The sequence below is a fragment of the Poeciliopsis prolifica genome, unplaced genomic scaffold (assembly GCF_027474105.1).
Source record: "Poeciliopsis prolifica strain line A6 unplaced genomic scaffold, Auburn_PproV2 SCAFFOLD021, whole genome shotgun sequence".
In the NCBI taxonomy this organism is placed as follows: domain Eukaryota; kingdom Metazoa; phylum Chordata; class Actinopteri; order Cyprinodontiformes; family Poeciliidae; genus Poeciliopsis; species Poeciliopsis prolifica.
The window spans coordinates 7,153,161-7,179,027 of NW_026562396.1; the positions used below are offsets into that span (position 1 = coordinate 7,153,161).

The 25,867-nt window shown below is 40.0% G+C and overlaps 1 protein-coding gene across 2 annotated transcripts in view; it reads left to right on the forward strand.

Annotated features, from left to right (window-relative positions):
- Positions 1–25,867, forward strand: part of cd276 (CD276 molecule) — an 85,283-nt gene that overhangs the window by 3,481 nt on the left and 55,935 nt on the right. For both annotated transcript variants that reach the window (XM_055044904.1, XM_055044905.1), the window contains exons 2-4: positions 4,346–4,441; positions 17,965–18,315; positions 24,846–25,142. In XM_055044904.1, the coding sequence (XP_054900879.1) occupies positions 4,396–4,441; positions 17,965–18,315; positions 24,846–25,142 (694 nt within the window). In that variant the 5' untranslated portion in view covers positions 4,346–4,395. The remainder of the gene's footprint in view (positions 1–4,345; positions 4,442–17,964; positions 18,316–24,845; positions 25,143–25,867) is intronic.

The window sequence follows — 25,867 nt, forward strand, 5'->3', positions numbered from 1 at the left end:
GTAATATTCCAAATGACTTGAGTCATCCTGAGGGCTCATTAAATTTTGGTGGCAGTTTAAAGTGCTCGTTTTGCAGATTAGAAGTGTCCCTGTCTTCACAGGGTCAATAGTTTCGAACAGTTTAAGGAGCTTGGCTGTGAGGCAGCTCATATGCCTCCACGCTGAACACTAGCCATATTCATTAGGTCTATATTGGGGAAAAAAGAAGTGGACTAAAAAGAAGCATGGATACCAAACTGATGGAAGAAACCTAGCCCTCTGTGAAATTTCCCTAAAGCTTACCAGAGTGCCATGGCATTACTTTAAATCTTAATGATCTGTGCAAACTCCCAAAAAAAAAGTGTTTATCTTTTTTTGACCTCTAAATAAAGTTTAATAGTGCTTTACATTGTGACAAGATGAAATACATGGATGATTATGACTCATGCGCTGACAGCCAATCTCCGTAAGGAAGCCACACGTTCAGGGTGTCAGTCTTTCAGCTACTGCTTTCCTCTCAGACGTAATGGGCTTTAAATGGCACCATTATAAGCCAACGCCAGCAACATCCCCGCAAGCTGGTCATGGTTTTGACACATTGGCGTACAGCAGCGATAGCGACTATTTTCCCTGATCCTAAATACTGACCTGATTTTCTTCCGAGTTTTCCACTTGTGTGAGTTGATTCAGCTTTTTTTAATCACTTCCACTGAGGTGAGTGGTGAAATGAAAGGGAGGAAAGAGGACGCACGCTGGCAAGGTGGCGGCAAAGTGCTTGACTCATTCAGTGAAAACCCCTTTGTTGGCTTCCTGCTGTCTGGCCAGCCTGAGTCAGACTCTGTGGTCCGTTATGCTGGCAATTTTCTCCTCAGGATAGTTGTGGTATGCATCTACCCTTTTCTGTCATTGACTGTTTATTCCCTCTTCTGAATCTCCTCTCAATAAACCTTTTCCCACCCTCTCTCTGGTGGAGTTTTTTTTATTTTATTTTTATTTTTTATAATCTTACAAACATTTCTACTTGTCCTTCTGTCTGGGCCTTTGTTGAACAAACGGCAAGCAAAGCTGTGATGGAAACTGAATGCCGAGCCCAAATTTCAGCCCACATCCTTTCTGCTGAAGCTATAAAAGGAGGCGCATGGAAAATCCTTTGGGTGAACCATGGGGTGGAGCTACAGAGCTGAAATGATTCATAGCACCCAGCCATAGCAGCTGATAAGCTGAATATCCACCAGGCAGCACGTTGGGCACCATCCCAAGCAGACAGTGGTTATAGCAGCTGCTGGGTGGCTCTCGTCTTATAAGAAACAAGCCTCTGATGTTGCTGACATGTATTTATGTATGTACAAAGAAACGCTAGAAATTTATTTCTGTTAATGCTGGAATTTTTTCTTTTTGGTGCTGAAAATATGTTGCTTTTTATTTTTTCTCTTTTGAGAGATTCCTGTATTTTTTTACTTACTCAAAAATAAACTGTTTAAGCTATGTTGATATTCAATTTTGCCTGGCCTTAATATTGAATATTCTACATATATATATATATATATATTTGTCTTGATAAGAAGTTCTTTTCTGTTTAATAGCCCTCATGTGGTATGATTATGCAACAAATGACTAACAAACAGCAGGTAGGTGCATAAGTTTTAATGTAATGTGGATTTTTTCCCCATTACCCAAAATTAAACTTTGTATATACACATGCACAATAATATTTGGTTCATGGTTGCTAAGCAGGTCAGAAAGCAAACCGAATGCTTTTTGCTCTTACTAACAATGTTCTAAATATTTCATTTGATTTCTTTCCTGACACACCCTCAGCTTTTAGGTGAAATCCAAAAATGTTTCATAAAGTTGGGGTCTAGATGTTTAATGTTAGCTCGTTTGATCCATTTCTAAACTTTCTTCAATGATATTTTGTGATCTCTTCTGTGCTGGCACATTCTGTTCTCTCCAAGTTAAAACCAGTTGGAGATAAAGTCAAACGATTTGTATTTAGTCGTCTTTTTTTTTTATGAAGGTGTCCTACGGCTGTCCAAGGTGTTCCATTCTCTTTTAGTTTGTAATAAATTGCCCGAAATCTTACCCAGTGAGATTTACATAAGAACAGACCTTTGTGGATTCCAGTGTGCTTTTAATAAATTCATTAAACCTGGCTAAATACAGCAAGCATTTTCAAAGAAAGTAAACCAAATCCTGTTCTTACAGCTGAGGACAGACATTTCCTTCCCAGCCGCACATGAAGATTAATTTTCAAACAGACTTGTTTGCTGATGACTGCTGTGCAACCCTGGATGGTCCAGATGGACGCAGTAGTAGATTGTTGGTGGACGGCCACCTCGTCCCAACATGGCTGTGACATCAGCAAAGAGGTGGTGGAGTCATGCTTTGGACCAAAATCATGAGGAGAGAATCACTGTTCGGCCCCTTCAGAGTCGCTGAAGGTGTGAAAATGACCTCAGCAAAGTCAGGGACTTTCTGACTGATCACTTTCTTTCATGGTTCAAAAAGAAGAGCCGGACCCTCATTACCAAAATCATCCTCATGCATGGCGATGCACCATCTCATGGTGGAACACGGTGTATATTCTTTCCATTTTTACAAAAGGTTTAAAAAAACTTCTATGGTAATTGTAACATGTTGACATTTAGATGAGAAATTTTATTCCTGACCTATTGTCAAAAGGAAGATGAGCGAGGTCAGGTCGCTGTCAAAGCAGCCTGGACCTCCTGAACTCCTCAGCACATTCAGGGTGATCTCCTCCATGCCACGCCACATTGAATTTGTAATTCCTGCAAGTCATGCAGGAATTATTTGGCTCAACCAAATACTAAGTACATAAAAATGAAAATACTTTTCAGAAACCTAAAATGTCCTTTTTTTATTGATGTTGGGGAAGATTCTAATTTTCTGAGACACTGCTCTTTGGGTTTTCATTATCTGAGAGCCATAATCATAAAAATTACAAGAAATGAAGTCTGCAAATATTTCACTCCATGCATAATGAAGCTATGTAATTTATGAGTTTTAATATCTGAAAGGAATGACAGAAAAAATTGGAGTTTTTCACAATTTTCCAATTTTACTTTAGATGTATCTATACAATGTAATACACTTCAGAAAGAAGGAACTACTGAGATATCCCAAGTGTTTTTGCTCTCTCTTGGTTAAATGATGACTTCTTATCTCAGGGAGAGAGAAAAAAATCACAGTGAAGATTTTCCTCTTAGTAATTTATAGACAAACAGTGACCTCTACCAGTGTAGCAGAGATGGATATCGCATAAATATTGAATATATTCGAGGGTGGAGAAGAGGGAAGATAGCCTTTTCTATCTCTGTTTCCTCTTAAAGTAGTGTTTTTGTTTTTTGCTTTTTTTACTTGTAAAGCAGAGAGTGTGACTTGGCTGTTTCCACTCAACTTTGGAAGTCTCCATTTGTCATTACAGCTTTTTTGTCTGAAAGAAAAAGGAAAAGCCTAAAGGAAGCCAGAGAAAAACAAGCTGAGGTAGTCACCTTCAGAGAAACCTTCAGATCTTTTTCTTCAGAAAAACAATTTCAGCCTTCAAAGATGTTCATACTGGGTGGTACAGCACCATAGGCTTTCCACATCCTCCACGGACTAACGATGCATCCAGTTCTTTGCATGACAAAGTCATAGTATTTTTTTGGGTGGAATAAACAAAAATTGATTTTAGGCTTCAGAAGTCGGTGTAGTCTATGTTTCACTAATATGTTTGTGTTATCAGCGCTTGTGTCATCCTGAGGTGACCCATTTTTGTGTATTTATAAGTAGAGTAACGTCTCTTAAATCTAAATTCCATCTTTAAATACTTAATGTTCAGTTTTGAGCAGTTTTTAGACTTTTAACTTTTATAATTAATTACAGGTCAGAGTCTTTGAAACAGTGATAAAGCCCCTTAGTTCAGCACCAATGGGAAGTTAGCCGTTAGTTTTAGCTTGGTGGGCGGCTAATGGTAATCATGTTCTCACAGTGCCTGCTTGTCTTTTAGAAGATGCCTAATATGCTACCAGATAAATAATTTCAAAGAGGTACAGAGACCTCTTCATGTAACCAAGTGTTTCAGTAGGATAGGCGATGAGACTATCGGGGAAACAACTCAAGAATGACTTCCCTTTAGCCTTCAAAATAAAAGTCTCAAACATAAATACATGTCAACATTAAAGCTCTCACTTTCCATGAATGGGTTGCAGTCATAGCTCAAAGTACCTATAGACGTTTTTTTTGCAAAATCTTGCCCTGGGCCACACTCTGCACCACACTTCTCACCACATTGCCTTGTTTCTGTGTTGTCCTAATTATTTCAACCTTTCTCATATTGAATCTCAGTTTTTTTTCCCTTCTGCAGTGCTGTGTCTGAAGACGTGGACCCGCTGTTTGAAGCCATCCTGAAGCATCATGCTAGCCCTCCTGCTGCTTGCAATGCTGGCCATCCAGGCAATGGGTGGGTGTCTCCACTTCTCCTATCCTTTCATTACCATTGAGGGAATTACAACCGTCTGTCACCAAGCTGTAGGCTTGTAATTTTTTTTTCTCAACAAAGGCTTCATTAGGCCAAACAGCAGTTCAAATGAGGGCACTCTTCACTATAACATGCCTGTAGTCTGGGAGTCATAAACCTCCCTGTTCAAACTCTGTCCGTCTACCCAGACAGGTCTACAGAGACTTTTTTTTCTAGTCATACAGATGCGCTCGCTGTATAAGTAGTGGCCTAGTTTTCATGGGAAGCCATTTGAGTTTAGTTTTTACAGTGTTTTAAATCTTTGACATTGAGATGTTTTCTTTTTATGACTTTTTATGATTTTTGTAAAACAAAGACACTTTGACCTTTTCTGTGAGATGCAGTGGGGAGAGCTTGATGCCCTTGACGAGAAATGCTGGAAGTGCAGTTTTTCTGCTGCGACTAAGAAAGTGCAACGAGGAAGTTATCTTCTCGTACTTCAAAGTAAAAAAATAGTGGCAAGGCTGAGACTTATGGTGCAACTGAGTATTCATTCCTCACTCACACAAAGATTTTACTCCAGGAGAAGAGCTTGTGTCTTCATAAAAAACAAGAAACAAATGGCCTGGATTGGTTTGATAGCATTGCCTGACATGGTGAATAAAAAGAGACTAAGTATGTCATCATGAGGACGAAGAAGGCATAACTTTGTAACCATAAAGTTTTTCCCAGCTGGTCTGTGGCTGACACATCATCAGTCTTTGGCGAGAATACAAAATCTACAAAGAAAGTTTTATCTTTCAAATTCATGTCATTTTTCACCCCTTTTTTTCTGGTGGAATTGGCACAAGCTCCTATTGGCCATCAGCTGCACATTTCAGTCCTGACTCAGTGGACCTAAGTGTCTTCAGTGGTTCATTAGGGACCTATTCTCTCCCAGCACAAATGGGCCTGTGGCCTGCTCATTACTTGCTGCCTGGCATTCAGTGCCTAACTCGTTCTCCACACTGGGGGGGAGATGGGGAGATGGGGAGAAGGTGTCGTGGACTGATGGAGCTCTTTAACTCACAGGTAATGGGCTATTCTAGCTCACACAATGATTCACTTTCTCTCTGCTAACTGGAGCACTAAGTGAATTAGTTGAAGTCAGGTTTGATACTATAGACTTCCCTTGTATCACAGTACAATGAGACAAAAGGTACATGCAGTGTGAACCTTGTTTGGGTTATTAGAAGCTGAAAACATATCCCATCACACATTGTCAAGTAACACAGACGAATTCAGATCTTCATCTATTGAAGTTGTGGTTCATAAAATAGTATTACAATCACTGAAAGGGTGAATAAATGGTGGACAATACTGATTATCTCTACATTGTGGCACCTGTTAGTGGGTTGGATGTATTGGGCAGCTAGAGAACATTTTGTCTTCAAAGCTAATAGTTAAAAGCAAACAAAAGGATTTGAGACAATTTGACAAAGGCAGGACTGTAATGGCGAGATGACTAGGTCAAAAACATCTACAAATCTGTAGCTTGTGAGGGATATCCTCTGTCCACAGTGGTACTATCCATCGAAAGGGGACAAAGAAAGGATCACTGGTAAACTGATTACAAGTTCATGCATAGCCTTGGGTGATGTGCAGAGGAAGAAACACTTCTTCTGTGTGGTCAGATCTTAAGTAAATGAAGATCAAATTGCTTAAGATCTTGAGGTTGATTTTTATGAGAAAATACATATTGCATTTTGTTGTGTATGGGGCTACATAGCTGCAGACCAGTCAGGGACCCATGTGCACAATCCAAAGCATTAACAATTGGCACATAATCATCAGAACTAGACCAGGGTGTAAAGGGTTGACCTGGTCTGATACTTCATTTTACATCATACAGTGTCTGGGTAAGTGTGGTAGACTAATTATAAGTCTTACCCTACCCTGATGAACACCAGGGTATCACTGCTGCCTTGCAGTGATGGTGTGATAGTTTGAACAACGTTCTACTGCGAGTTTTTGAATCCTTCCATTCATGTGGACATCAAATTAGCATCCACTTAAGATCTAGCTCAGTGTGGTTGTCAACCATGTACAGTCTTTCAAGCAATCAGAATTGCTTGATGGTGTTAGCATCTTCCAACACGTAATGTACCCTGCCACAAAGCAAAAAAGAGTCAGGGATGATTCGAGGGGCACAAACCTCTGTCCAATAAAGCATCTGTGGGCCGTGCTGGACAAGCAATTCTCATCCATCGAGATCCCACCTTGTAACTTATAGAACTTAATGGCATTTGCTGCAAGTACCTTGGTGCCAGATACCACAGCACACCTTCAGAGGTCTTGTGGAGTCCATATGTAAACAGATAAGGTGTGTTTTGGCACCAAAAGAGAGTCTAAAAACAGTTAACGACTGGGTAGGTATTGAATTGCAATAAGAATGTGCATTTCTTTGTTTTTCTGCTTTCAGTCAAAGCCAACAGTCATTATCCAGAGGAATAACTAATAAAGGTCAAATTGATTATTTTTTCCTTGCAAGTCAGAAAATTGCATTCATATTTTTATTTGGGTTACCTTCTCTCGGTTATGGATTTCCATCAACCTTCTCTGTATTCCACTGTCATCATAGCCCAATAACTTCAGTGCATCCTCATGTCACTAGATACGATTTCACTTTGCGGGCTTTGTCAATAGTCACATTGTAAGAACAAAACTTGGGGGAGAAAAACAAGTAGCAACACATGAGTAGGATGTCATACAGTAAGACTCAGCCTAATCTTACTTTAGAAACCAGCCTATTAAATCTCCCTCAGTAAAACTCTTGTCTAGTACTTACCTAGTACTGCACACAGGCATAGTGGAGAGGAACTGTTGGTTTTTGTTTAAACTAATGCCGAAAAATAAGTGTTGCATTGACCTCTGACCCTTCTTAACTTTTAAAAAAGCCCAAGAGTGATTTCATCAAACATCTCCCTATTTGTTGTTATGAGTGTCAGCAAAATGGACAAAATCTCATTGTGTTACAGTAATGAGTGAGCCACAACAGTTAGCTGAGTAAAGTGATATCCTTGGCTCACGTCAGCATAACACACGGCGGTGTCAGCCAGTGGCACGGCTAACAAGAGGCTGTCTAGCTAATTGCTTGTTGTTGTCATAGTGTGTGTTCACTTAGCTCAGACGCAAGGCTGCCAGAGCACGCTGTGTTGCAACTCGTGGTACCAAAAACAGTCGAATTCATGCAAATGTAGTAACAGAAGCCTCATCCAGAAAAACGAGGGGAGTTCGAAGGTAATTCAAACCAGCTAGCATAATTGGAGAGACTGCATCTGGTGTAGTAGTGGGCAAGCAGACGGGCAGGCCCCAGAGCGTGAAAATAGCCCTCTCATGCCTTCATCTCAGGTGTACTTTTTAAAGGTCTGCTAACTATGAATACCCTCTCCCTGCCCTCCTTTTCTTTTCACAGCAATTGATTTTGCAAAGGGGGGGACACTTTAGCCTGTGCAGAAATTCAATTTAGAGTTATTACCCCGTATCAGTGATGTTCTTGCTAATTTGATTGCGTCCAGTAAAGTATCCTTTAAAAACAATCGAGGACAGGCTCAACAGAGATTGGTTTCGCTGTAGTGCATACATAATGAGCTGTCTCTGTTGGCTTGCCTCTGTATCGTTGGTTTTCAGCTTCTTTTTTTTTCACACCACTTACTCATTGAAGCAAAGTGCATTACCCAACAAGCAGCTCATGATTATTTCAACAAGTTCTAAAAAGGCTGCCTTGTGGGATCGTTAAAATATTGATACGGATTATATACTGTGATTGTTGCTCTGACCAAGGAGAAGGGCCTACAGCCATATGTTGATCTCTTTGTGTGTAGTAGGCTGTGATAAAAGGAGTTGAATGGATGCTGATCTGTGCTTGGAAAGTATCACAGCTTCCCTCTCGCTGCTGGAGCGTACCAGCTGCATCCACAGGTAGATTCCTACCTGCCGGGTAAAGTAACGCCATAATAATTAGAGTTCTGTGATTGAGACAGATCCTTGACAACAACTAGATTGTTTATTTTGCATCTCTCAATGCACGGACAGATCAGTAACTAAAAATTTCTATGTTAAAAACAATTAAGGGAGCAGAGATTAAACACATGACTAACTCAAGCCTTTTCAGCTTTAGGAATTTTGAAGTTGTTGACGCAGGTAATCCACAGTTTTTATATGGCTCATAAAACAATATGCAATGTCAAGTATTAGAAATGTAATCGTTATATTTCAAAAATAAGGTAATGAAAAAAAAAGGTTTCCATTATAGTACAGCACTTCATCAAGTCCGAGGGCTCCAAAGTGCTTTACGCAAGTCATTTGCTCATTCGTACGCACATTCACACACTGACGATGGTAAGCAAAGTTGTAGCCTGTTAAGAGTTTGTACAGCTTAATATTTCAACAGTGACTGAAATATTATCAATCATTGATATTCCCAATGGCCAAAGCTGCATTTCTTGTGAGTGACAGAAAGATGTCACTTTAAGGCAGCTGACTAGGAAATACATTGCAGTTTTGTATTGCTAACCTGTTTAGACCTTGGAATACCTGAATCTGCATAGCAGGCCGTGACCATATGAGCTTACAGCCTGTATAGTTTATGAAACGCACAATTCTATATTAACATAAGCCAATGCATTTCCAATTCGTCTAGTCTTTCTTTCTGCTTTCTTATTGTGCTTAGTGTGTCTCAAAGGAAAAAAAGAAGGGAGTTAAAACTGAGAATGCATAGAAAATGATATTACAATTTTTGCAGATTTTTCCGCTATAGAAACTTGAATTCTTTCTCAAATATTGTAATTTTAGCTATTTTGAGCCTAGCATCGTTTTTTTCTTTGCATATTGTAAACTCACACTGGCTCTTTGGAAAAACACTAGGAGATCCCAAAGTAATTTACACTTTCTAATTAATTACCTTCTGTTCATTGTCATATTTTAGCTCATAAAGTATGATTAAAGAACTTTCACATTATTATTACCTTACAAACCCTTGAGAGAACTCTGTGGCTCTTTTTATTAGCCAAATCTTGCGTTGATTTCCACTCAGGCATGTTCATTTGAGAATTATTCTGGCCCATCCTTCACAAACTCAAGCAATCAAATGGCACTTTCAAATGCAATTCTGGGTTTGAAGAAAATCAAAACCTAGGCATATCTTAGTTTGCCTAAGCAAACTTTTGCACACACCACAGTTAATTTAAATTATGTATGGCTTGTCATTGTTAGAAATTAGTCGCCCCCAGCTCTGACTGACTCCATGACTCTGCTGCTATATTTGGGTGCTCCAGTGTTCGTCACCCTTCTTTTCTGTCCTCAGCTGGCTGCTCATCAAAGGCTCTCCGTCCCTCAGGCTTGTATGCCAGAGGCTTGCCTTTATCTGCCGACTTTTCTTCTGCAGACACTTGTACCTGAATGCTAGAGTCCATTAACAGCTTATTGACGGGATATGAGATGGCGTGTATCCATGAAGAATGAAAGGCGAGGGATGGGGGAGCTGTAGAAGGGAGCAAGAACTAAAAAAAATAAATAAAAAAATAAACTTGAAAATGAAGAAGTAGCTTGTTCTTTTTATGGGCCATCACCTGTATTTCCCTTTGAGTGGGGAAACTCGCACTTCACAATGGGTTTTTTGGGAGCAAACCTGGAGGTAACTATCTTCTGTTCTTAATGTTGAGTTTTACTTTTCACACTGCAAAGGGCTCGATTATCGCACCCCTACTTTGCCTCATCACTGAGGAGGCATTTCTGCCTAGAATGCAGAAAATATTCTGTGTCTAATTTTGATCCACATCATACTAGCTAAGCACACCCATTCTTAATGATCTCCAGATGCTGCTTCTCTCTCTCCCTTTCTAGTGTTGGCATTATCTAGACGTCCGCTTTGGACGACATGAAATCAAAACCCAGTTTTCCCTTTAGACCTACACAGCCATTGGATATATCATAAGAATTATCAGTATGAAAGGACTCGCAGTTCTTTTGAGCAGACTCCTTTGAAGTGTAGCTGGTGCAAAATGCCCAGAATGACAGTGCGCTTCCCTGCAGTCCCGCTGCTCAACAGATGGGGGCAGTGTCGTAAAAGCATTTTTCTTTTTGCCCTTGCTCTTCTTCTGGCTTAACTCAAACATACGTCCATTGCAGTCTCAGTGTTTCACCTTACATATTCGTTTGCTCTGCTTTGTCAATATTGCCTCTCTAATTTGCCCTCCAATGCTAATGTTTGATTTCCTTCATGTATAAAATGCTTGTGTTTCCGACTCTGTTGCTTGCTCTGATGGAGGATGTACATACATATATGTGTATTTGCTGTAATAGACAAATGGCTTCACTAACTGTCCAAATGGAGCCACTCAGCAATTAAACGGCTTCAATTATTTTATTTATGAAGAAAGACTTGAAGGTAATGTCCTTTGTCTGGTTCAATGTTATTGAACTGATACTGAGGCTGAAATGGGGTTGCGTCTGAAGCTGGCAGATCTTCGTATCGAATTGCCAACTAAAAGATGAATGCATGCAATGCTTACATATATCGAACATACCTGCTGAATAAATCAAAGAGCTGTCAAAGTAATTATATGCTTACACGCATTGCTAAATTAAACAGCACGGCAAGCTTCCCTGTGCTGTGTTTGTTTTTGTGTGTCAAGGACAGTGCAAGGGCCCCAGCACCTGTGTACCTCTGTGTATGCGTGTGTTTGTGGGGTGCGTGCCTGTGTGTGTGTGTGTGTGTGTGTGTGTGTGTGTGTGTGTGTGTGTGTGTGTGTGTGTGTGTGTGTGTGTGTGTGTGTGTGTGTGTGTGTGTATGGGGCTGTTGCTCGTTGTGATTATGGAAGCTCCCTGCTCCAGAGCAGCTTTGTAACAGCATCTCCATTGTAGTGTCAGGATACCTCGTGTCCAATTCCTCAGACAGTGTGATGCTGTGGAGCTGTCAGCAGTAATACAAGTGTGGAATATCAATGTGCTCCCTGGCCTTTGGGTGTCTGTTTCTGCATGAAATTGGGTGTATGTGTGAGTGTGAGCCACTGTGTCCAAAGTGGAATTTTGTTAGCATTTCCTTGATGCCAGTACAATTTCTGCTTTATGAAGATAAATACCTAAAGATGTATGTTTTTTTTTCTTTCTACATTATGACAGTGGTAAGTGGAGATATGTCATGGTGTCCAGAAAGGACTTATTACTTTTTTTGGTATGCAGTTTTTTTTTTAACCTTATTTACGCCAAAATTTGCAAATTTTTTATATGTATTAATTCACTTGTTAATCCTTTCTTTGTTTTGTTTCGTCCCCACATACCAGGTGGACGCTTCTTAATATGTAACTTTGCTTTCCCTTTACCTGCTTAAATCTTTGCATTTCTCGCTCATTTACTCCACTCTTTATAATAAGGAGACAAACTTTTAAATTGCAAAATTAAAAAGATAAAATTAATATACTTATTTTCTTAAGTGAGCCAAATATGTTAATGTTGTAGCTTTGTTTTAATTTGATTTGTGCGCTTCCCCCAGAAAACTTCCCATGTTGACAGGAAATTTGAAAATGTCACTAAGTAGTTATATGTTATTGGGATACATTATTAACAATACCAAAACACCAACCATACAGTATTACTGGTTTGGTTAACATTACAATGTCCCAGTATGTTATGCAGCTACTCTGGTGTCCTTAAACTAACTCACTAACAGAAGATGTAGCCATTATTAAACTTACTAATTGCACCTTTACATTGCATATTATTAAATGTGAAGTGTGCTTGCTGAGAGGCTTTTGAAATGTGTCTTGGTTCATGCAGTGGTGAAAGCTGTTTAGGTAATTCAAACATCTGTAATCCTTTGAGAATCCCTCTGTGAGTGTATTCAAGTCCCCTTAAGTTATTATTTTTTTACTGTACACATTAGAACCACAAATTTCCACGTAGTTTATACTTAGAAATTATTAAAAAAGCATGACATGCCTTCATTTTCAGCCGCCCTCTTCAAGTCAATGTTTTGTTGAACCATATTTTACCTCAGTTAAGGCTGAACATTTTGTTTACTAACAAACTGCATTATGAGAATGAATTTCTATGAATTAGAAAGGTGAGGGATAAATTTCACCTTGAAAAGGATCCTAAACATCCAGCTACAATGGGATGGTTTTGAGCAAGACACATTTGTGTGTTAAAATGGTCCAATCAAAAGCATCAAAGTCCAGACCTAAATGCTTTTGAGAATCAAAGACTATATCCAAAAAAACATGCTCTTCATCTAATCTGATTGAGATTGAGGTATTCTGCAAAGAACTGGCAACATTTCAGTTTCCAGATCTGTAAAAATGGTGGAAAAATTACCCAAAAGACAAGCTGCTGCAATCCAAGCAAGGTGGCTCTTAAAAGTATTGATTCAAGGGAGCTGAACATCCACATAATTTTTTTACTGTTTGTTCAAAAAAAATCTTTACCGTGCCAAAATGTAAAAATGCTAAATGGGCACTGTAGTAACTCCAAGTAAAATTAAAGGCCTTGACGTCAGGAACTACTTGCTCATCATAAACCACACAGCAATAGGGTTGGATTGATTGTCAACCTAGCTCAAAATCTCTAACAACTGAAATGATCGAACCACTTGCAATCCCGCTTCCAGTAATCGGATGTGGATACTCATACTGTAAACATAAATGCACGAGGGAGCACGCGTGTGCACTTGCATGTCTACATTTCCAAGGTTAATGCCAGGTCATTTACTGAGCAAATAGCCTTGTCCATTTCCTTGCATGCAGTCTTTCTTTAATAGCTCAGATGCACATAAGTGCTGCCTTGCTTGAAACCCCGTTGCCTCTCAATCTTACAGTCAGCCTTCACACTCATCTCATGCAAAGAGAGCGGAATGGAAAAGTCCCGTGTAGAGCCAAATCTGGCAGCAGCCATGTCTTGCATATCTAAGGCTGTCAGGATGGCAAGAGCAGCTGATATTGACAAGGTGGTGGGTAGCCATGAAAGTACAAGTGGAGCGCAGTGTGAAGATCACTTGCAGCCTTATTCTAGCCGGGCCCGAGTCTGGCTGGCGAGCGGGGCCCATTGCCAACACTCGCAAAGGCTGTAATGAGTTTATTTCATGTCGGCTGTGAAAGTGCTCGTCTCCGTCTCGCAGCACTCAGACAGAGTTGAGGCCCATAAACGCAAAGTGCAGCGTGTAAATCCCCTCCGCCTGACGTCTCCCAGCCGGCCCTCCATGGCTTCTGAGCATCTCTTTATTGGGGTGAGGGAAGGAGACGCAAGATCCTCACCTGCCCCCCTGAGAAGACTCCACGGGCCTCCCTACAAGCCCCCTGCTAAAGACCACCTGTGTTGTAATCTTTAATCTCTCCGGCTCTCGCTTGTATCCTTGGAGAGAACATGTTTTTTTTGTGTGTGTTTTCTTTCCTAGGTTACCAGAGCAGAGCTGATCGCTCAGCGTCTGTACACGACGTGCTTGTTGTAAACATTGGCAGATCAAAAACAGCACACTGTGATTTGCTTTGGATCGTGGTGTTTCACCTCTGACGAGCGCATTTTCCATGACGTCTATGATCTCTGCTTGTGCGTCTGTGCTGTCCGGTCTCTCGCCCCTCCATGCAATGCAGTCTGCTCCCTTCTGTTCATTTTAATTTAGTGATAGGATTTTGAGGAAAAGACTCTATAGTTTATAGTTGTTGCCGTTTTTGTTTTTATCAGTATTTTTCCCATGTGAACAACTAAAACTGTTGTTGAAGGCCATTGGCTAAACACAATATTATGTGTTTATTTGTAAAAAAAAATATTTATCTTATTCTGGTAACAGTATTTTCTGTGTACCTTAGACATAAAATAATATCTTAAATATTGCCATAAAAACAATCTGCATTTGCATATTTCATCCCATTTGTATGAACAGCATTATTAAAGTCAACACCTAACTTAGAATAAATGAGGCCTGGGGTTCATAAAATGTCCCGGACTGTTGAAGGAATACTTTTTAGGGCCTCTCACCTTTTTTAAGGACAATCATTTCTTTATAGTCAGCTGAGCTATTTAAACTAGGATGGAATAGCAGTAAAGTAAATATACCTTTCTATTATGAAGAGACAGACGTAAATAGTCCGACATATATGACTTAAAAAAAGTCATATTTGTTTTTTCAATAGAGCAAAAACAAAACATCCAAACTAGTGATAATAGTAGACAGTAATAAATCCATTCTCTCCATTTATTGTTGTAAAATCTCCTAATTTTGTTAACAAAATTTAAAATATTTCTGTCTTTCCTCCAGGTGTTGATATTTGTTCTCACATCAGTCCAAGTGATTTTGCAGTAGAATCTCCACCACTTGCCCTCATTTTCTCACACAAATAGTGTTTTCCATCTTGTTTTGACTAAAACAAGGTGTGGTTGAATTTCACCTCCCACCATATTTATACTGTACCAGCATAGAAAAATACACTAAATTAAATGAAACTTTCCAAGATTATAATCAATTACCCAGGACCACAAGATTTATTTTTCCACAATTTGCCTTTTTTTTCTGCTTAAATCGTTACTGATGGACAAAGATCAGAAAAACAAGTTGATACAGCATTAACCTTTAACATGAGATATGACTTTTGATGCAGCAAAAGGCTCCAATTACACAGACAGATGTAACGTCTTTAAAAGCCACTTATAAAACAGTGTCATCAGCATACATGCGTAGTCTAACTGGATGATCTAGTGTCATTCCGGTTTTGGGTTAAGAAAAATGGGTTGTTCACTCAATGAATTAGCTGCTTTGCCAGTGCAGGCCAGGTTATCTGCTAAAGATCCGTATGTAAAGGTGCATCCTCTCAGGCCCATGTAGTCAAGACGGGGTCACCGGTTCGAAAACGCGAAGGAGAATGCAATATGTTTACCAAAAACGACGAGTTTCTAACCCTCCCTCTCTCTGACATGGCTTTAGTCCTGGTTGAGGGATTAGACTGTGAGCTTCCATCACGCTCTTTGTTGGCTTGTTTCTAGATATTATCTTTAAGTGTGAGCTCAGCGCCAATCTTCTCTTTTCTATTTCCCTCTCCCATTCCCCTCCCACCCCTCCCTTTGTGTATGAAGTCAGTGGTGTGAGTCATCCCAGGCTGCTCGGGGAGTGATTTAATTGCTCTCTCCCCTCCTCCTTTCAACATGCGTGCCTCGAAGAGGGCTGTCACTGACCCTTCCGCTCCTGTAAAAAAAAAACAAACAAAAAAACAAAAAAACACTTGCACAGCAATCTTTGGGCCACCCTGAAAACGCACTGGAAACATCAACTCGGCGTGCCCAGGCGATGCCGAAACAATGCTGCGTCTGCTTTGCCTTGCTGCGATAACTTTTTGGTATTGTGCAGCCCTGCTGAGTGAGTGTGAGCACAATATGGGGAGATAACCCCCACAGCAGCAGAGGAGCTTTTGTAATTGCAGTTTAGAAGTGGTGGGGAATCTTTAAGTCACTTCTACTTTGGAAGTCAAGAGAATTGTTTTTTTAAGTTGGCGCTTTGTTGGTATACACACTGTGATTTAAGCTAAAATCAAGTCATTTTAGCCCCTTCAGAGGGAGATTTACTTTTTTTTCTTTGTTTTCTTATTTACACCTTTTGATTTTATGTGTAGACGGAAAGAAATCCTTTTCTCAGACTCGGAGGCTTCCCATGAAATTGTAGCACCCATGCTGCGAGCTTCACACACTTCATCGTACCGACATCTGTGCGTTTTTCCCATTCTCCTCTCTGCATTTGTGAGGTGAGACGTGAGGTGGCACTGTTCTCGCAGACGAACAGGTTGGTGTCAGTGAGGGTGAGAGAGAGGGAGAGAGATAGAGAGTTGCCTCATTGTAGGGAATGGCAGAATGTGATTAAATATAGGGGTTTGCCTTGACTTGGCAAAACCCATTTGTAAGAAATCCTTTCAAATGGAAGAGCTGTTTGTTGTTAATGGGGGAAGTAATTCTCACACCTCTGCTGCAGCTGAATCTCCTTCACGGCGATGTGGTCCACTGCCGACATTGGCGCCAATATAGACGGAGCTCAAAATGGGGTGAGGAGGCTAAAATGCCAGCGTGATTACAACAATTAGGGAGGCTGAGCAGGAAGTAGAGTGCATTGCTCCGAGGGGTCCGCCCCGAGTGGAATTTTTCTCCCCTGTGATGCTGATGAGTGTCTCCAAGTTGTATAACAGCAGACAGGGATCAATGGAGAATGCTGACTCTTGAGAATACCATGAATGTACTCTAGCCTGCCTCAGATGGCTACTAATTCAGAATGATTATGCAGTGTGGACTTTGCTCTCTCGTCCCAGTCTAGACAAACAGTACACACAAGGGCGCACACGCACATATGCGTGTGCAAGAAGAAGAGAAAAAAAAGATTGCACATTTAATGCTTTTGATTCACATGTCTCCCTGCACCATCACCACTTTCCCAGATTTTTTTATTTATTTTTTGCTAGATTTAACTAAAGATTAAACTAAAGCCAAACAGATGTTGCCTCCGTCGCTGAGTTTTACAGCACTGAGCCATCACCAGGAGGCAAAGCTTTCAGGAATGCGAGAAAAGTCCTGATGCTTACTTTCAGATCCCCTCGCTCCTTCCCTCTCACGCTCATTTCAACTTACCCTCTTCATGCTACTGTGCCGTGGCAACCAGACGGCGCATTTGTGAAGGAGCCACAGCATACATCTCCAAATGCTGCTCTGATTTTTGTGTTCAAAGGCTCCCAGATATGTGTAGGTGTCAGTCAGTCACATCTGAACAGCGCACACCAAATTAAAGCTGTGATTCAATGAATACTGTATGTTTACACTCTGCCTGGGCCACGTGGTATTTGCTTGTTATTTATTTTATATTTTTGAATTCTTAAAGCTGCAGTATGTTACTGTTTTATAAAAAAAAACTGTTTTTGTTTGCATATTTGTTAAAGCTGTCGCTATGTTGTGACAGTATGATATCAGACAAATAATCTGCAAACATACTGAGCTCTTCTTCCTCCTCCCTGAGTTGCAATTGCCATATGAACGAAGGCAACCAGAGCCAGGAAGAATGTCTTAGAAACAACTTACTGTCTCAGGAAAACTGTCAAGATGCTGTAGGAAGCAAAGGCGATGTGGGGTATGAATGATGTGTACACAAGCTTGATTGTCAGCACCAGGATCCTCCTTTTGGCTCTGATTGGTTGTTTCTAGTTGGCACCAGGAGAAGACAGAGGAGATCAATTTCCTTTCACAGGTTTTCTGTTTCACATCATACTATCACAACGTAATGATAATTTCAACAAAAATTTATTTTTTTGTCTATACATTTTAATATACATTTGTACGTATATAAAAGTTACATACTTCAGCTTTAAGTGTCAAAAAGATGATGTAAGGTAGTAATTGATAGTAAGGACTTTTAAGCACCAATGAACTTGTAAATGAAAATGCATTGACCATTTTGCATATGAAATGATTGTCTACGTGATTGATCTTATTGATTAAATCTCACGTGTGCCTCACATCTCCTCTTGTAGCTAAGCTGGAACTGCAAGTCCCAGACCTACCAGTGGTGGCGTTGCATGGCAAAGATGTCGCCCTCAATTGCTCCTTCAGCCACACAAGTCCCTTCAATCTGTCCGACGTGACTGTGTTCTGGCAGCTGACTGACACCAAGCGCAGCGTGCATGGGTTCTCCATGGGGCAGGACCAGCTGATGGAGCAGGCAGAGAGCTACGCCAACCGGACCAGCCTCTTCCCTTCCCAGCTGACCATGGGCAACGCTTCACTCCTACTACAAAGGGTGGCGGTTGCTGACGAAGGCAGCTATACCTGCTTTGTCAGAGTGCAAGAGTACGACAGCGCTGCCTTGCTGCTGCAGGTTGCAGGTGAGTTGAGTTGTGAGATCTGTGACCGATGGGGATAGGGGGGCTGCATTTTCAGGAGCAGTGTGATCATAAATGTACTGGTGATCAAAATTAAGATCAGTTCCTGAACACTTGACAAGAGAAAAATCAGAAGTTGTAGGGCTGGACAATAAATCAATTATAACATATCACTATAGAAATGCGTTCAGTATAAATAGCTGATAGAAAATTCAATATTTTCACTGAACTCCAATCCAAAACCGCACAGCATTCTGGGGAACGTAGGCAGAAGAAAGGCTCAACCTCTCTAGGTTGGTAGCTTGTTCTTTGGTTACCTAGCAACAACCTGTCAAGTAACTTGTGCAGCAGCAGTTTCAAGTTTTGCCACCAGGCTTCAAAACTGCTTAAAAATAAGAAAGAATGATGTTTACTGCAATGACACTGACAAATATAGGAGACTTCTTTTATTAAAATCAGAATACAACGAGCTCACTACTAGCAAAATAGCAAGTAATCTATTATGGTTAAAACAATCATATTATGATCAGGGTGAGAAGGCAGGAAAACTCTTGGCTTGGAGGCTTAAAAAGTTACAGACAAATCGGGCCATAAATTTAATCAAATTAAATAATGGTGAGAATCTGGTGGATCCTATAAGTATAAATGATGCTTTTGCAAAATATTATCAAAATTTATATACATCACAATATCCAGACAACACAAACAAACAGAAGCATTTTCTGGACCAACTTCAGTTTCCAACCCTGTCAGAAGAGAGTAGAAAAAATTTGGATGAAAGGCTGAGTGTTGAAGAACTTAAAATGGCTTTAAGCCACATGAACTCTGGTAAAGCTCCTGGCCCCGATGGCCTTCCAATTGAACTTTATAAGAAATTTCCAGATAAACTACTGCCCCCTCTACTCGAAGCGTTCAATGAATCTTATGAAAAAGGCACCCTACCTCCATCATTACGTTTGGCAACTATTTCTCTTTTATTGAAGCCAGGCAAACCCCCAACAGAAATGGGCTCATATAGACCCATTTCTTTAATGTCCTGTGACACAAAAATTCTATGCAAAGCTTTGGCTCGAAGGATTGAAACGTATATCCCTAATTTAATCTCAAATGACCAAAACGGATTTGTTATTGGGCGCCAAGCCTTTCACAATACCCGCCGATTACTTAACATATTATATGCAAAACAGTTTGCTATGGATCATGCCTTTCTGTCATTAGATGCTGAAAAAGCTTTCGATAGGATTGAATGGAGTTACCTCTTTGATACCCTTAAGAGATTCGGCCTAGGAGGAAAATATTTAAAATGGATTCAGTTATTATACACTGAGCCAGTGGCTAAAGTTGCGACAAACGGTCAACTGTCAAGATGTATAAACCTCTGTAGATCGACACGACAGGGATGCCCACTGTCCCCCCTTCTTTTCTTGTTTGCCATTGAACCGCTTGCCATGGCAATACGTAAATCCTGAGATCACCGGCATTCAAATTGGGGATGTGGAGCACCGATTGTCTCTTTTTGCAGATGACATTGTTTTGTTTTTAGCTAATCTGGAAAAGTCTATTCAAGCTGTTGATAAAATCCTGAAGGAATTTGGAGAATTCTCAGGATATAAAGTCAACCAAAAGAAAAGCTCCTTGTTAATGCTGAACAGAAATAACCCTCCAATACAACGCAATTCGCATGTACCGATGAGGGCTTTACTTACCTAGGAATTAAGATTGACCGAGATATAGAGAAAATGGTTTCTATAAATTATGACCCTTTAGTGCAGAAAATATTAGTTTCCCTAGAAAGATGGAGCGAGATGCCAATCTCAATGATAGGTCGTATTAACATTATTAAAATGTCCATTCTTCCAAAGTTCTTATACCTTTTTCAGTCCATTCCTTTACACATTCCAGCTTCCTTCTTTTCTTCTTTGGATAAAGCCTTTAACAAATTTATATGGAACAATAAACGCTCCAGATTGCGACTCTCTCTTCTTTATCTACCTTACGATAGAGGTGGGCTTAGAATGCCGAACATTAAATTGTATTATTATGCTGCGCAGCTTTGTGCTGCTTCCTGTTATTTTTCAACCGGTGACATTCCCTGTTTGGGTACAAATAGAAAACAACTCGGTAACATTACCTTTGACATCCTATTTTTACTCAGCTGAACTTAAATATTTATTAAAACACCAAAAATCCTTTTCTCAAAAACACAATATCAGTTTGGCACTACTCCCATACAATTTTAGATGAGGTGTCCAAGATCTCATGTCTATCGCCTATTTGGGAAACAATAGGTTCAAACCGGGAAGAGCAGACAGGGGGTTTAGAATATGGATGAATAAAGGCTTAAATAAAATAGGGGACCTTTATAGTGAAGGAGTTTTGTTGTCCTTTGAACAACTGGTAAATAAGTACAGCCTGCCCCAAAAGCATTTTTTTAAGTATTTACAGATTAGAAGTTTTATTTTTGCCTCTCTGAAATCTACGACTGAACCTCCACTCTCTACCATAGAGAATATAGCTGTTCACCATAATCAGAGTAGAGGCCTACTTTCCAAATTTTATAATATTTTACTTTTAGCTTCAAAAGAAAATAGTCTCTCATATTTACAAGCCTGGAAACTGATCTGCAAACGGAAATTCCTGAGGATGAATGGAGTAACTCATGTTTAATGGCACAAACGCAAACTATTAACACAAGATTTAGACTATTGCAATACAAATGGTTATTTAGAACGTATATCACTCCTGTAAAACTTCATCATTTTAATTCAAATATTCCTGATATCTGTGTTAAATGTAATATAGATAAGGGTACTCTTTTCCATTGTATGTGGCAATGTGTAGAACTTCAAACTTTCTGGAAGGAGGTTATTATGTTCATCTCTCGTTTGATCGAACAGGACGTTCCAATGGACAGTAAACTTTGCTTACTGCATTTTTCCCAGATGGATTTAGAGGTCCTACAAAGAGACAGAAGCTTGTGACTTTTTGCCTCTTGCAGGCTAAACATTTAATTGCTCTGAAGTGGAGGAACACAGAAAGACCAAAGATAAATGAATGGATCAAACTATTGGGCAACAACCTGGCAATGGAAAAGCTGACATATTTAACAAAAGGGAAGCTTGAAGACTTTAAAGATATTTGGTTTCCTTTCTTACATCTTGTCAAATACTGTGATATGTAAAGCTAATTTTTCTTTTCTTTTTTTGTGTAGATGGAGTGAGCCCTGGGGTTCAGTGTTCTTTTTGGGTGGGGGGAGGGAATGCGCTGTATGTAATTTTTTTTTTTTTTTTTTTTTAGGTTCTGTTTGTTTTTGTATGTCTGTATAACAGAAAATCCTAATAAAACTATCTTGAAAAAAAAAAAAAATAAGAAAGAACGGCATAAAGTGAAATCTGGATAAAACAGAAAAAGTCAGGCCACCAATTTGACAGTATTTCAGGTGAATCAATCTGAAAATGAGTCAATATTTATTGATATCGACCAATATGAAATACTTTTTTCATGCATTTCCAACCTAATTAAATAGGCCATCTGGGGTTGGATTGACGAGCCTGGGGTTTTTGCCTCATGTCTTCTCCCTGTCTCTCTCACTGGCCAATTTCTGTCCGATTACTGTGAGTAAAGGCTACTAGAGCCTCACAAGGTCTTTATTTCTAAACAGCATCTTCATTTTGCAGCAATGACTGTGACATGGAGAACAATTACAGCTAAACTACCTGATGGATGGAACAATCAACAATTAGTCGAAAGTGTACAGGTCCTTGCTTTGAATAACCTCAGCACATCTCTAGTCTTGGTTGACCGTCTTATTATTTACGTGTTTTCACTTCCAAGGGACTGCTTTGTCTGTTTTGCTATGTGACAAACTGTTTTTCTCTGCCATGTAGATAAGAGACCCAATGCCTTTTGCACAAAACATTCTTGAAACAATAACCCTTCTACCTCCACCTTTCACTTATTTCTTTAGACTTTGTGCTCAGTCTTTTTCACAAACAGAATATTACCTTTGTGACCCAAAAACCATTACTTTGAGTGCCAAAGTAAACTTTAGATCAGCAGTAACTTTCAACCATGCTAACAAGCCAATGATAACATCATTGCACTCTGTTTCTGCTGAAATGACTTGTGAAACTCCCCTCCAACAATTCATGATTTATTATTAATTTTCTATGAATGCCAGGGAAGTCAGATGTACTACTTTTCTTTATTCTAATCAGTTTTCTTTCGTTGATGTTTTTTGTTTTTACATGGTGCCACAAAGTATGTGCAACTTAACAAAAACGTTTTGTTCGTTTCTCATTTTTGGATACTTTGGAATACGACTACAATGTGATCTTGACATTTAGGAAATTCTAGGTTGTTAATTCTGATCTCCAGAATGTAACAAAAACCTGCAATATGAATCGGTTAAATCTAAGGATACAAGAATAACTCAGGTGACAAACTTTGCGAATGCCAATGAGGATGATTGTGTTTACAAAAACAAAACATATTTTCAATTAATTAAAATTAGAAACGTATATTAAATTAAATTAATTTGGACTTTTTAATCAACTATTGAGGGCACCTCCAGATATTTCCAGCCCATAAAGTGCAGACACAGTTTCTAAGATGTGTTCACTAAAGAAACAAAATAATAAATTTTTAAGAGATCATTGCTTATTGTGATTTCTCAGACACATACACACTTATGGCGCAGTTGATTTAGGATAATTTCTTCCCATAAGAAGTAAACGGGTAATAAACACCTTCCTCTGGGCTGCAGAGGATTGTTTTTTTTTTGTCAATACGCGCTGATTGTGGTCCTTGTCATGGTCAATATGTGCTGACTTTGATTATTAGCTGTTGTCACGGTCAATCAACCATCACTAACATCTTCCGTGCTGAGACCACACTGCCCCTCTTCACAGCTGAGAGCCTTTTATTTATTTATAATGATATTGTGTGCCTTCCCTTCCTTCTCACATTTCTATATCTGTTGTGAGATTGCTTCAGATTCTCCCAGGAAGGATGTGTATTGGGAGGTGTGGATAGCTAACATTTTTTGATCTGTCAGTGTGTCCTGCAGTGACAAATTGGTTTGATTTTATGGCGCGCATTATTAGATGTTCTATTTTTGGGCCGCATTTGCGCTTAGTACTGCAAACTTTCTTCACGCTGTGCTGAAAGAAAATGAAAGCGGGCCTTGATGGAAATCTGTAAGTCAAATGCACAGCTGGAGTCGGCGCTCATTCTGTCTCAGTGTTGAGAGCCCCACTTTTTAAAAAGCAGTAAAGACAAACTTATTTAATCTCAACTTCAGCTTCTTCAGCCTTTGGTTTGCTTCCTTTCTTCCTTTTTACTTGTGTTTTACCTTTCGGGGTTGTAAAAAGATTTTACTCTCCAAGTCTGACAAAAGATCTTTCACCTCCTACCTTCTACATTTTTGGTGGCATGGCATGTGCAGTCTCAGAATCCAGATGAGATATCCATTTAGTGTTCTCCCAGGGATTGCCAGCCCTCTTTTTTGCTTCTGTTATGTGTCTAGAGGGAGCATCTTTGGAGTAAAGCAGTATGGCATTACTGCTACCTGTAGAGGTCTGTAGGATCTGAGGTTCTCTGATACACTAAGTTCCTTAAATATAATTAGAAACTTAATTGGAATCATGTCAGGCAATTTTGAGGGTGAAACTCTCTCAGACAACCTGAAAAGAAGAACACTGAGAAGGCTTTTCTGCTGTCCTTTGTCTCAGTAGACTGTTTCATAAAAGAAATGCATCACAGGTCTGCAAAAAGAAACCCTTCTCTAAGCTGCCTCTAGCAGTTTTGTCCCACAAACATGAACTTTCACAGTTGAACCACAACCAAAGGAGTTGGGGCACAGCACTCAGCAGGGTCAACTCTGTTGTTTTCTAGTCAAATTGTATGCATAATATTCTGTTTTTGGATACATTGTGATGCAAACATGGCTGATAATCCTTTTGCAAATGTCACATAAGTGTGGCACTCAGACACATGAAGACATGAGGAGGTGGCCGATTAAGAAGCACATCCAGGACTCGCTACAGAGAAGATGACCACACTATATGTAGACACGCTACAACTAAAATGAAAATGTCTCCTACAACATACAGGAGAAACTAGTTTACATGTTTTTCTCTAAAGGTGGAAGAAAACAAGCTGGCTGTTCCTTGCCAATGTCAAAGAGAGGACCGTTAAGCAAATGCTAGTGAAGTTTTTCCCTAAGAAGAATTTAGATGAAGGTACTGATGAAAAAATCTTGGGTCACATCACATCAATAATTCATTTCTAATCACAAGAGCGACAACTGTTTTGGTAGTTATCTCCAGTAACAATAGAGCTGTCTATTTCAAAATTCAGTCACCTTAACTAATGACAAATTCAGTGTCTGTTTGTGGCAAGAAATGATGCTCATGGCACATCTCCGGAGTCCTGATATGTTTTTATCTCAGACAAACCTGTCACCAGATCCTACTTGCCGTATATTATTAGCCGGCTAACTGTTAGCTATTGTTTGTGCTCTCCTCCTTCAGCTCCTTACACCAAGCCTGAGGTCACATTGGAGCCTGAATCCAACCTGCGGCCTGGGGACGAGGTGGCCCTGACCTGCGTGGCCTATGGTGGGTATCCTAAGGCCGATGTCATATGGCAGGATGGGAGTGGACGCAACCTGACAGACAACATCACAACTTCAGTGGTGGCCAATGAACAAGGGCTGTTCACCATGACCAGTGTGCTATCTGTCGTGCTGGAACCCAACAGCTCCTTCAGCTGCAGACTGATCAACCCGCTGCTTAGCGAGGAACGCTCCATCTTTGTCACAGTCACAGGTGGGTAAGGGTTTTCTCAGCTACTCTGTACTGCTTGGTGTGCATGTTTGAATTTCGTCACTGCAGAATCTACAGACCAGTCTTGTTTCCAGTGGAGCATTTCCAGAGTTTCTCATTAAAATGTCATACACTTTTGTAAACCGGTCTGTCTGCCGAGTTTTCCTGCTGTGGTGCTTTAACACTGTGTAATGTTTTTTGAAGCTGCAATGAAACCACTGGGAAATAAAGAAAATTTTTCTTGCACTCCAGTAAGCTTTACCTGTCAGCTCTTTCGCATGGTTAAGTTAGATCAGTGGGGGATATTTTCTCTAAGCGTAGTCAAGTTGCTGTTTATCAAAAACTTTAAAAGAATTAGCAGCATAATGAACTCATGCAAAAAGGAAGTGACTGGTTCTCTAGATGTTCTCTACACACATGAAGTAACCTGTCAACCATAGATCAGTTTCACATGTTTACCTTTCTCAAATCATTCATACTCTACTTGTGATGATGTTAATGGTCTTTTCAGGCTCACCTCAAGGCACCACCCAGCCGTGTCTCCCTGGCCCTGCTGGTGTATTCTCTGTGTTAAATGTGACGAGAATGCCATGTAAGGGTGGGCGAGGGCTGGGTCTCTAATGGGAGCAGCACTGTGTGAAATGGCTCATAAATAAGAGGTGGCCCAAGCTGGCTCTCTGGACTGTAGCTGGTGCTCGGCCTGTTGAGACAGAGGTCGAGGCAGAGGT